This window comes from Mastigoproctus giganteus, chromosome 9, assembly GCF_048544385.1.
Source record: "Mastigoproctus giganteus isolate SK-2022 chromosome 9, ASM4854438v1, whole genome shotgun sequence".
Taxonomy (NCBI): domain Eukaryota; kingdom Metazoa; phylum Arthropoda; class Arachnida; order Uropygi; family Thelyphonidae; genus Mastigoproctus; species Mastigoproctus giganteus.
Window position 1 is genome coordinate 218,348,717 of NC_143583.1, and position 13,884 is coordinate 218,362,600.

At 37.4% G+C, this 13,884-nt stretch overlaps 1 protein-coding gene across 1 annotated transcript in view; it reads right to left on the reverse strand.

The window, feature by feature from the left end:
* shot (dystonin-like protein short stop) overlaps positions 1-13,884 on the reverse strand; it is a 1,739,701-nt gene that overhangs the window by 372,580 nt on the left and 1,353,237 nt on the right. The window contains exon 72 of the mRNA XM_090380932.1: positions 549-719. Within this exon, the coding sequence (XP_090237058.1) occupies positions 549-719 (171 nt within the window). The remainder of the gene's footprint in view (positions 1-548; positions 720-13,884) is intronic.

Below are 13,884 nucleotides of genomic sequence, written 5' to 3' on the forward strand. Positions count from 1 at the left end.
TACATATTTTCCATATTGGTGTATATGATGTTTCGAACACATGATGGTTTGGAAAACACTTTATTTTAGCTGCATAAGATAGGAGGAGTTCTTGTTTTCTGAGGTGAAGTGGCTATGCGTATCCAAGATAGCCACAAGGCTATGCGTAGTGCACTATGGTGTACTATAGTGTACCTATGGGTCCAACCATCTTAATGCACTTGGTTTTGCAGAGCTGTAAACAGGTGCCCCATAATCGAGTTTGGATCTTATCAAGCTTCTATACAGATGTAACAAAGTGTGCCCGTCTGCTCCCCAATTTTTTGCAGATATGACTCTCAGAATATTTAATTTATTTAGACAGTTTATTCTAAGATGCTTTATGTGATCTTAATTTCTTATCCAGGGTTAATCCAAGAAAATTTGTGCTACATTTCTGCTTTATGAATTCACCATTCATATGTAATCAGTGAAAGAGTGCAAAATATATACTCTTTTACAGGTTGCACATGTATATAGGAATATACTATGAAGAAGAAAAATAAATAAGAATATATTAAAAAACATACCTTTCGATCATTTGCTCTAGTTAGGACATTTTCCCATCTTTGCTTTAAAGTACGTAGGTTGTGTTGAAGGCTTGTGGCTGCCCCTTCATTTGAACGTTTTAAATAGTCTTGTCCTTGTTGAAGCACAGATTCAACTTTGTGTCTATTATTATCCAAATCACTGAAGAGTTCCTAAAATATAAATGTATGAGATTATCTATAACGTTTTTGATATTGTAGTTTTGAAACAGTAAGCTATTTCTGAAAACTGTTCTATTTTAATCCAACAAATGACATTATGGCCTTAATTACAAGCTAAAATGAGTTTATCTTATTTGACTAGTTACATAAGAGAAACTTGAAAGAAAAGTGAACCATTTTTTCTACTTGGATTAGTATGAGTTTGTGTGGAAGAGTTTTTGTGCACTTGCCCATGCTATCGTTCATGCATGTTGATGAGGATGATGGTATGGAGTTCTTCAACTGATTAGTGATTGTTTATACTATTGTGGGCAGTTGCATCAGTTTTATAAAACTTCATGTTTTATGAAGTTTTATAATAAAATATATTACATCATAACAGATTGCATTTATATGATGTCATAACAGATTGAGTGTTGATTACTAAACCAGAGAAACCCAGTAACCTAATCTACACTCCAAAGATCAATTCTCTTGTAATGTAAAGGAAAAACAAAATGAAGAAAAAAAAAAAAAAAAATATATATATATTAAAAATTATATTCTGTTGCCAAAAAAGATCCATCCATAATGCATTTATATCATTGCCCATATTTCTGTTTATTGTCTTATCTTTAAATTCATTTATATACATAGTTTCTTTAACTATTCTTTTGATAAAATACACAAGGGGCTAGTATAGGCTACATATTACCCTTTTTTCATAATGTAGTTATTGCACAGTAACAGTGGCTTAAATTGTAGCTTTCTCTTAATGAATTTCTAAATGTTGTTTTGCAAAATTGAAAAATTAAATGGCTGTGGCTGAAAAAGAAGCGCATTCAGGACATCCAAGAATACTCTGCAGCGAGACCTAGAAAATAGGCAGATGGGCTGACAAATGCTAGTTGAGATTTATTAATGATAAAATGCAAAATACTACATATGGGTAGCAGCAATCCCAGAATATCATACCAATTGAGTGCTATTAGTATTAGTATTAATAATGGCCGCATGGTGCAAGAAAGTCTATGGCTTATGCTGCACCAGCCAAAAAAAAAAAAAAAATCCGAAAAAAAAACAAAAAAAAAAAATAATAATAATTAATAAAAAAAAACGGAAATTAAACCTATCATCCTATGCGCTTCCCTTACCCGAAAGTACTATCCAGATGACCTTTGAATTTCCCCAAACTGTCGGCCTCTACCACCCATGAAGGCAACTTATTCCAGTAATTTATAACTCTCTGGCTAAAATAAAATTTCCTGCAGTCCAATCTAAACATTTCCCCCCATAACTTGAATTTATGTCCCCTAGTTCTAGCATCATTTATAATCTTGAAAATTTCGTCCTCATTCATTTTATTGATGCCCCTCAGAGCCTTAAACACTTCAATCAAATCTCCTCTAAGGTGTCCAAACTCTGCAACCCACATATTCGAAGTCTTTCTTCATAAGGACGCCCTTTTGCCGATCTCACCAGGAGAGTGATTGATATGAGACTGACATGTTTTGAGCAGTATAGGCAGGCTCAAGCTAGGAGCATGAACCTGTCTATACCTTGGGGGATTCTGTCAATGATATACAATTTTGCCAGCAGGTTAGCTGATTAATAAGTGATTATCCCATTGCACAAAGCAATGTTCAGGCTGCATGTTTAATACTGCATACAGATTTTGCACTCGCATTTTAAGAAAGATGTGGAACAACTGGAATGAGTGCAGAGAAGAGTGACAAGATTAGGTAAGAATACAAAAGGGTATTCTTACTACAAAAGGTTCTGCAAATTGCAATGCTTGGAAACTAGGCACTTATGAGGAGACCCCATTGAAGCACTTAAGGCTTTTAAATGTATTGAATAACTTAATGATGGTATTTTCACTCTTTCTTCGACAACATAAGGGGACATAAACTTAAACTGAAAAAGAATGAATGCATGAAGATGTGTGCAGATTTGCTTTCAGCCAGAGAGGAATGGATTGTTAAACAAACTACCATCTGGTGTTGTGGAAGTGGGTAGTCTGAATAAATTAAAGGAAAATTAGACAATGTTATAGGTGATGGGCAGATCAGCAGGGGTAGCATTTTTTGTATAAGCTTGTTTTCTTCCATTATTTGCTATTCCTAATAATAATAATAAAAATATAGCAGTACAAATTTCCACTTTTAGGGAACATTAATAAGCATCTAAGCGCTTTTTTTGCTATTTTTACTAATGCGTGAAAATAGTTTTCAGTTACCAATCTTAGTTTTGCTTCACTAAGGTTTTATTAAATTCTTATTTAACACAATTTTAATTTAATTTAATTTTAAGGGGGTTAAGAATACAGTAATTTTGCAAGCTGTAGGTAATTGAATCTGGCTATAAAAAGCTGGGTCACAACTGTAACTACTTCTCAGCTTACTTCTTTTTGTCTAATAGATTGGGATAAATCATTTCAGATTCATATCCATATTCATATCTATGAATATTGATATGAAAGCCATAAAACGATGATAACAAAGTCATATAACATAACTCGAAAATAATATTCAATACCGAAATAAATATATATATAGTGTTATCACTGCATTGGGATATAGGTTTAGGGTTATATTTTGTATTGGAATTTTATTGAACTTGAATAGAAATCATGACTCAGACCAGAGCAGCAAAGCAAAAGGCTCAAACTACTAGAAGTGCTGTGGCTCAGGGGAGAACAGAGGGGGTGGCGGTTGTCCTCTGAATCACAGTCTATTGAAATGCACTGCTCGTTTGATGTTTGTGGAGCAATCAGGAACGGGACATGATATTGCCAAGGGGAATGTCTTTGTGTGTGTGCGCGCGCGCGATCTAAGGAGTGCGAGGAAATCAGGCGCCAACTCCGCATTGTTATGGGCTTATATGAGAGCTTGAAGGACTGGGGGTGGATGCCTTCGAAGGATTTAAATTGAGGGGGCCCATCAAGCTCTCAACTGCCCACATCAATGCAAGAGCTTGGACTTGAACTTCATGCAACACAGCGACAGCACCCAAGGCAGAATGTGCTGGTCCCAAAGGAACTAGTTGTTGTAGGTGACTCTATTGTCAGGGAAATGGGAAACATATTGTGCAAAAAGGATAGATGGAACAGGACCAGGGTATGTCTGCCAGGTGCAAAGGTTGATGACGTTCTAGGGCAGATATCATCCTTTAAGGGCACAAAGGGTGATATTATTGTACACGTTGCTACTGATGATATTAAGAGTAGGAGACCGGCAGAATTACTTAACAAGTGCAAGACAATGCTGAAAAAAAGCTGTGAGTTAGGGTTGAATTTGAAAGTGTCTGCAATTCTGCCCAGACACGATAGGAGGGAGTATATGATGAGAGCCTTGTCGATCAATTCGGCCCTGGAGAGACTGTGCATGGCTCAAGGGGTAGAATTTTTCTCAGCCCGGTCTGTGCTTGTTAACAGGAGAGACTGCTTCTACAGGGATGGGATACACTTAAATAGAAAGGGTGCAAGAATATTTGCTGATGCTATCGAGGCAGAGTTAGGTGGGTTGGAAAACTGCTAGCTTGGGGGGGGGGATACACGGACTAATAGATTAACAGTAGCCATTGGCAGAGGTAAAAGTGATTCTTGCACTACTTCTATTGAAATGAAATTGGGCAGCAGCCTGGAAAGCAAGGCAATGGTAATTTCCAGGACTGCTGGGAGTCATAGTGGAACAAGTAAATACATGGGCTGTGTTAGGGTAACTAAGAGTAGAAACAGGTGCATGTATACTTGCATGTACACCAATGCTAGGAGTAAAGTTAATAAATTCGATGAGCTTGAAGTGCTAGTCAAGACATCAAAGGCAGATATTGTTGGGATATCAAAGACATGGTGTCACACAGGCATAAGCAGTGCAGAACTGGAATTTGGGGAGTACAATGTGTACAGAAAGGATAGACAGGACAGGAAGGGAGGAGGGGTTATGCTATTAGTTAAGACAAACATAAAATCTAAGGACGTGCATCCAATTGATGTGGGTGGACAATGAAATGTTGCAGGTTTTGTGTGACATAAGCACTGGGAAAGGAAAAATGAGAGTAGGTGTGTGTTATAGGCTTAACGAATCTGATGAGTATAATGATCAATTGTGCAGAGATATAGAGTGGGCCAGTAAATTAGAATGTCTTATAAATGGGGGATTTTAATTTCTCGGATATTGACTGGAATTTGGGGATTGGTCACTCACATAGCAGCAAGGCTTTTGTGGATTTATTGGATGATTGTTTTCTACAGCAGCAAGTTCGGGAGGCAACTATAAGGAGTAATACTCTTGATCTGATTATCATTAGTGATTCTTCATGCATCAAGAATCTTCAGATAAAGGAACCACTAGGTGGCAGAGATCACAGTGTGCTGAAGTGGGATTTACTCAAAGAGGTACCTACAATCAAGAGTTTTTGCTTTCGTAAAGGTGACTACGGTGGTCTGAGACAGTATTTAAATTCTATACAGTGGGACCAACTGATGATGTTACCAACAACAAATTCAAAATGGGAAGAGTTCAAAGAAATATTGTTCAAGATTTAGGCCTCAATGGATGTCAGATGAACAAATTAGACATGTGACAGAGAAGAAAAATGCATGGGATACATATAAATAAACATGGGACACATAAGCTTTTGATAGATATAAGCTGGTCTGTAACCAAGTTACAAAGGAGCTTAGGCAGGCGAAGGCTGATTACGAGAAATCATTGGCAAAGTATGCAAAGAAAAACAGCAAAGAGTTCTTTACTTATGTAAACTCTAGAAGGAAGTGGATGAATCAAATTGGTTACTTGATATTGATGGTTCAACTATTGATGATCCTGCTCAAGTAGCTAACAAACTAAATGAATATTTTGCATTGACATTCATGCATGAGGAGTTATACAGCGAGGGGAATGCCAGAGGTGTATTCAACTCCGGCAGTAAGCTAGATAATCTTGGAATAACTGAGAGTAAAGTGGAGGAGAAACTGTTGAAGATAAACACAAGAAAAGCACCTGGGTTGGATGGAATCTATCCAGTTATATTAAAGGAGGCGGCAAAGGAAGTAATCAAACGATTAGCCATAATTATGAGAGCTTTCCTTGACTCAGGGGATGTACTCATGGACTGGAGATGTGCAAATGTGACCCCAATCCATAAAGGAGGATTAAAGGGGGAGACAGGTAATTACAGACCTGTCAGTTTAACTTCTGTTCCAGGGAAATTAATGGAGGCACTGGATAATGAAGCATTGCAGGATCACCTAGACAAGACTTCAGTTATAGTTCGAACACAGCATGGGTTTGTTAAGTCTTGTCTGACTAATTTGATTAAATACTATGATGTAGTCACAAAGGAACTGGATGCAAAGATTAACTTTGATATCATATATTTGGATCTTAGAAAAGCCTTTGATACTGTTGGACATGGAAGACTGCTGCACAAATTGGAGCAGTGTGGCACTGGAGGCAAATTGCTGCTATGGATAAAGGGATAGTTGAGTGGAAGAAGACAGAGAGTGGTAATCAACGGACACTGCACTTCGTGGACTAATGTTATTAGTGGAGTTCCTCTGGGTTCAGTGTTGGGTCATTGTTATTTTCTGTATTTATCAATGATACTGTCTGATGATGGTATATCAGACTTAATGTCAATTTTGCAGATGATATGAAGGTTTACAAATGTAAAGTACTACATATGGGAAGCAGTAATCCCAGAGTAACGTATCAACTCTGTGTTACCACACTGACAGTGGTAGAGAATGAAAAGGACCTGGGGGTAATTGTGTAGGCCGATATGAAGTTTTCTGAGCAGTGCAGATGGACTGCAAGAGTAGCTCATGGTGTCTTGTCAATGATATATAGGAATTTTTCTAGCAGGGATAAGGAGGTGATTATCCCCTTGTATAAGGCAATGGTCAGGCCACACCTTGAGTACTGTGTACAGGTCTGGAAGCCTCATTTTAAGAAGGATGTAGAGCTGTTGGATTGAGTACAGAGAAGGGCAAGAAGATTAGTGAATGGAACAAAGGGTTGCTCTTACGAAAAAAGGCTTAAATTTTGCAAATTACAGTGTCTGGAGACTAGCCACCTGCAAGATGATCTGATTGAGGTGTATAAGGCCTTGATTGGGTTGAGCATGCTAAATTCTGATGGGATTCTCCTGCTTGATCAGATTACGAACCTTAGAGGGCAGAAATTCAAATTGAGGAAAAACAGTTGTAGAATAGATGTGCGGAAATTTGCTTTAAGCCAACGAGTGGTTAATTGCTGGAACAAACTTCCATCGGTCATTGTAGAAGTTGATATCTTAAATAGAGTCAAGACAGAACTTGAAAAATATTTGGAGCGAGTGGATGGGTGAAATAAGAATTTTTTTTTTTTTGGGTGATGCTATATAAGCTTACTCTCTTGCATCATGTGCCTTTGCTAATGCTAATGAAATTATAGTACCACAACTATCAGTAACCATGTTATCTTCTGTGTTATCTTCATAATTACTAAGATTTGAGGAAAGATACTTGGAAATTTATGCAAGCTCTTTCTGTCATTGCAGTAAATATGGAAATGAAAAAATATTTTAAGATTAACCTCCTCAAGTTTCTAATTTTCTTTTAGCTGCACCTGATCTGAATATATGCACCAGCAACATGGTTTCTTGGAGAAAAACAACACAACAGATACAGAAAAAACACCATGTGTCAACAGCAATAATCAAAACACTGGAAGGTTTTTGAAATCTAGTAGTTGACTTAATTTTCAGATTCTGGATAGTTTCACTTCAGTAACCATTTTAACTAATTCTTCTTCAACAAACAAGTTTTTGATAATCCTTAATTTTTTCCAACTGCATATGCAATTCAATTTGAAAATGTACTTACAGTGTCTTAAAGGTTTACTGTTTTCCAAGATTCCAAATAATGAAGTGATTTAGGAAGGATGTAGAGTGGAGTGTGTACAGAGAAGGGCAACAAGATTGGTGAGGGGTACAAAAGGGTCCTCTTACCAAGAAAGTCTTAAGTTCTGCAAATTGCAGTAGTTGGAGACTAGGAACCTGCAAGGTGATCTGATTGAGGTGTAAAAGGCCTTGAATGGGTTGAGCATGCTGAATTCTGATGGGATTCTCCCACTTGATCAGATTACAAACCTGAGAGGGCATAAATTCAAATTGACGAAAGACAGTTGTAGAACAGATGTGTGGAAATTTTCCTTAAGCCAATGCGTCGTTAATTGCTGGAACAAACTTCCATCTGTCGCTGCGGAAGGTGATAGCTTATAATAAATTCAAGGAGGAACTGGACAAACTTAGAGGGAACAGATGTGTGAAATCGGGTTTTTTTTTTTTTTGGTTTATGCTACATAACGTATGATGCTCATACACTTGCTTTCTTGCATCACATGCCTCCATTACTACTACTATTTTAATTAGGGTTTTGTATTGATTGCCGCTTGTTGGGTTTAGGACAGATCTTTCCAACTTTTTCTTGGAAAGAAAAAGTTGGAAAGATCTGTCTTTTTCTATTATATATCCATGAATTAATTCATGGATATTATATATCCATGAATTAATTGGTTGCTTTATAAACTTGATAAAAAACTGTCAACATTCACACTTACTAAAAATCTCAAGTTTTTTAAAAAGCAGTAGTAGCAGTGGCATTTGATGCAAGAAAGCAAGTGTATGCAGCATCAGCCAAAAAAAAAAAAAAAAAAAAAAATCACACCATTCCCTCCAAATGCCTGTCCAGTTCCTCCTTAAATTTATTCAACCTATCAACTTCCACAACAACAGATGGAAGTTTGTTCCAGCAATTAACCACCCACTGGCTAAAGGCAAATTTCCGCACATCTAATCTACATCTGTCTTTTCTTAATTTGAATTTATGCCCCCTTTTTATATGCATCATATAAAAAGCCTTTACCTAAGGCTTTTTATATGATGTAGAAGGGTTAAACTACGATTCCTGGTGGCCAGATTTTGGGATCTAGAATTATACTTTGTTTATCCGGGGGACAGAAGATGATAAATGAGGTATAACTTGGGCACCTTGTTTTGACGGGTTTCAGTTCTACCTGTGCTGCGAACTCAGTGGCCAACATCATCTTGATGTTTTTGCCTGTTGTAGCTGGGCCCAATCTTGAGACAAAAATTTTCCTACGAGTTGGGACAGCAGTGATATTATAAATGGAAGACAGGCATTGTGAGTGTTGGTCTCTATGTAGTTTCGATGATGTGTCGTTGTTATTTGGTTTTTAGGAGCATTAGCAACTAAGGCCATATTGCTCCGGGGATATGCAGTGATCATTCCCTGACCTTTCCACATCCTCCATATTTGGTGGTCATGGGTTCGAACCCCAGTCTAATCAAGAAGCATGTGCTTTGCACTGCTGCTCCTGCCCACCTGGCTATGGATGCGCCGATCTGGTGTCTGGTGAATATTCGTTTGCATGAGGAACATTGATGCCAGGGTCAATTGATTGAACCAAATCAGCTGACTGTGGGTTTATCCGCCTAACAAGAGGAGAGGGAGGTTTAACTACTGACCTCGAGGTTAACCTGGCATGCTTTTCCGAGTGCATCTGTACCACCTTAGCATATGTCTGTTTAGTCGGAATGCCTGAAGGGTCACCACGGTTGTTATTGTGGGGGTTATCTGGAGGCCGGCTCTGAAAGCTTCGTGATTTTGTACTTTGACTGATGATAGTTGCTAGGTTGTTTTCGTGTGCCAGTTCACCGGATGCCTCCACCAGGAAATGCTGCTGGCTTGGGAGTGCAGTTGAGAATGAGGTGTGATTCACTGGGGTGTTTATTTGAAGAATTGATTCTCTAGTACTCAGTGGTTAGATATCCTCAGAAAAATGGTAAAAGAGAACTGGAATTGCTCTCCCAATGGCATCAGGTGAGTTGCAGCATCCTGTTGGTTGAAAAGGGCCACTTGGGAATGTATGCATTAAGATCCTGGTTCAGTTCTGTTATCTCAAAATCAACTTGAGATGTTTCGTTATGTCAATTCCTGAGGCATTCAGCAGATTTAGGAGAGTTTCGAAGATTCCAAAACTAAGTGGGTTTCAATGTTTACTATCTGTGATTTTAGCTGGTCGATTTCTGTCAGTATCTGTTGGTGGGGTTCTGCTACCGAAGCGAGTGCATCTCTTCTATTAGGATATCATGATTAGACTGGATGCGGTGGACAGTATTACTATCTACAGCCCAATCTAATTTGTTCTGTTGAGTTAACTGTATGTTATATGTTTCTAAAAGTTTAGTGATAAGGTTGCAAAAATTTTGGACTTGAGGTGTTAGGTTTCTTCTTGAGTGAGATGTTCAAGGCTTGATGTGGCTGATTCTGGGTCTCCAGAATCAGCCACTTTAAGCAATGTAATTGATTGTTGCCAAATCGACTAATTTATAACGATTCTTTTAATGAAAAAAGGGCTGTTTAGGGATTTTCAAGCACCAGATGGCACGCTAAAGGTCGAAAGGTTCTCAATAATATTGTATTCACTTTTCTATTGTTCCTCTCCATGAAAATATCCCATTAATACCTGGAGTTCTTATTGACACCCTGAAATATATTTATAGTATTTTATTTTCTGAATTGTGTTATTTATTAAAAAAATTTCTCTAATTAAATTTTACCCCAGGAGCTCACATCCCGGGAGTTTGCCAAGCCCATACTCACATCTGGTGAGTATGGACTTGGCAAACCCAGGGTCCTGAGCTGGATATTATCATTCTTCTCTTTCTTGCTTTCTTGGTGATTCCTTCCACTTCTGACTCTCTCTTAGGGTAACACAGGAATTTTTTTCTTGGCTGGTGCAGCATAAGCCTCAAGCTTCCTTGCACCATATGGCTAATAATAATAATTACACTAATGACAGTGCTAATTTTGGGCAGTGCCCAACCCTAGCAAAGAAAACCCATGAGGAAAAAATTAGGAAGTACAAGAACCTGAGACATGAGGTCAAGGAGATGTGGCATATGCTAGAAGTATCGACCATCCTGATCATCATGTCAACCACCAGTATGGTGCCAAAGACTCTATGTAGCAGCAATAGGTCTCCCAGAGAACACCTACAAAGAACTTCAGAAAGTTGCAATCCTGAACACCTGTAGGATAGTCAGAGATTTCCTCAACCAACAGTAACACCAGACATTACAACCACCCTGTGTACTTGGTAGCAGTACCCGTCACGGAGTGGAAACCCCCCCCAATCAGGGAGAAATAATATAAGAGCAACAATAATAATAATAATGGAAGACTGCTGTAGAAATTGGAGCAGTGTAGCATTGGAGGCAAAGTGCTGCTATGGATAAAGGGATGGTTGAGTGGGAGAAGACAGATGTTAGTTAGTTTTTTATTTGGTTTTTAGGAGCATTAGCAACTAAGGCCATATTGCTCCGGGGATATGCGGTGTCATTCCCTGACCTTTCCGCATCCTCCATATTTGTGGTGACGGGCTCGAACCCCGGTCTAATCAAGAAGCGTGTGCTATGCACTACTGCTCCTTCCCACCTGGCTAGGGAGACGCCTGGGGAGAAGACAGAGAGTGGTAATCAATGGACACTGCTCTTCGTGGACTAATGTTATTAGTGGAGTCCCCCAGGGTTCAGTGTTGGGTCCATTGTTGTTTATTGTATTTATTAATGATAAGGATAATGGTCTTAATGTCTAAGTTTGCAGATGATATGAAAGTTGGCATGGTTGTTAATGACACTAATGACAGTACAGTACTGCAACAGGATCTAGAAAAGTTGAACAGATAGGCTGAGATGTGGCAAATGAAGTTTAACACTGAAAAATGTAAAGTACTGTATACGGGAAGCAGTAACCCCAGAGTAATGTATCATTTGAAAATTGCAGTGCTGGAGACTAGCCAACTGCAATGTGATCTGATTGAGGTGTATAAGGACTTGAATGGTTTGAGCATGCTCAATGCTAATGGGACTCTTCCTCTTGTTCAGAATAATCTCCTGAGATGGCATAAATTCAAATTGAGGAAAGACAGTTTTAGAATTGATGTGCGGAAATTTGCCTTAAGCCAGAAGGTGGTTAATTGCTGGAACAAACTTCCATCGGTCATTGTAGAAGTTGATAGCTTAAATAGATTCAGGGCAGAACTTGACAAACATTTGTAGCGAGTGGATGGGTAAAATAAGGATTTTTTTTTTTTTTTAGCTGATGCTGTATAAGCTTGCTTTCTTGCATCATATGCCTTTACTAATGCTAATTATTACATATAATAATTGATTTTCTGAAGTGAGTGATTGTTACGAAAAGAAAGTTAAGTGACTGTTATGAAAGAAATTATAACAAAAGTCACTAACTTTCTTTTCATTTTTTTTTGAAAATGAGATAAAACATGAATAAATTTAAAACAATATAAGAATATATAACAAAATTTATGTTATTGGTATATTTATACCAATATTATTATGTATTATAATTTATTAATGTTATTGGTATAAATATTATGGTATTATAATTTATTAATGTTATTGATATAAATATTATGGTATTATAATTTATTAATGTTATTGGTATAAATATTATGGTATTATAATTTATTAATGTTATTGGTATAAATATTATGGTATTATAATTAATATATTATAATACCATAATAGATAAGCTGTGTTGTGTGCACTCACACTAGACACCAGTTAAATCACTGCTTGCTTCAAGTATGAACATGAACTGAATAATTATTTCAAAATCTATGATTTGCAAAGTATTAAGAAATTGGATTTTTGAATTGATTTTGAATTTTTTTTATTTTTTCAATTCAATATAGTAATTATCATTTAATGACACTGGAGGTCTACTATCTATTCAGAAATTCTTAACATAAAGCATATTTCCTTAAGAGATCTGTGCTGAGAGCATCACAGATCTGTTTTAACGGGATATCTTCCCTGACCAATCTGATCAGCTACTATGACAAAATAATAAAGAAACGGGATGGAAAAAATAATTTTGACATTATTCAGTATTTTTATATTGCTCCATATGAATGGCTACTAAATACATTGGAGTAGGGTGGCATTAAGGGAAGTCACTGCTGTGGATAAAGAGATGATTGTGGCAGAAGATAGACAGTGGTTATTAATGGGCCTATTCTTTATGGCCTAATGTTATTAGTGGAGTTCCTGGGAGGTTAAATTCCTGCCCCCTCTTGTTTTTAGTATCTATTACCAGTATGATGATGGCATATAAAATATAAAATTAAATGTCTATTTGCTGATGATACAAAGGTTGGCAGAGTGGTTAATGAAAATAATCATAGTATGCCATAGCAACAAGACCTAGAGAAATTAGGCAGATGGGCTGAGGTGACAAATGAGGTTTAACTCGATGTTTTGGTTTAACCGTTGATGATCTTGCTCAGATAGCTGACAAACTGAATGAGTATTTTGCATCTACATTCACACATGAGGAATTCTGTAAAGAAGGGGAGGACAGAAGTTTATTAAACTCTAACAGAGACCTAAATTATTTTGTAATAACGGAGAGCAAAGTGGAGGAGAAATTTTTGAAGATAAACATAAAAACGGCATCTGGGGCAGATGGAATCTATCCAGTATATTAAAGGAAGCTGAGTGGAAAGTAAGCAAACCCTTAGCATTAATTATGAAAGCATCTTTAGATTCAGGGGAAGTCTCATGGCCTGGAGATGTGCAAATCTATCCCCAATTCACAAAGAGGGTTCAAAGAGTGACACAAATAATTATAGATGTGTTAGTTTATTCTGGGGAAAATAATGGAGTCACTGGTTAAAGAAGGATAACCTACACAAGGCTGCAGTAACAGTTCAGACAAAGCATGGATTTTGTTAAGGGGAAGTCTGGTCTAACCAATTTGCTGGATACTATGATGTGGTGTCAAAGGAACTGGATGCAAAAAATAATTTTTATATCATATACTTGGATTTCAGGAAAGCTTTTGATACTGTTGCACATGGACGGCAGAGAGTGGGAGACGGCAGAGAGTGGTAATAAATATACATGGCTCTACGTGGACTAATGTGGAGTCTCACGTGGTTCGGTGCTGGGCTCATTGTTGTTTTGTGTATTTATCAATGATATCAATGAAGGTATATCAGGCTTAATGTCCAAGTTGGCAGATGATACAAAGGTTGGCAGTGTTGTTAATGACAGTATGCGTCTACAAGAGGATCTACAAAAG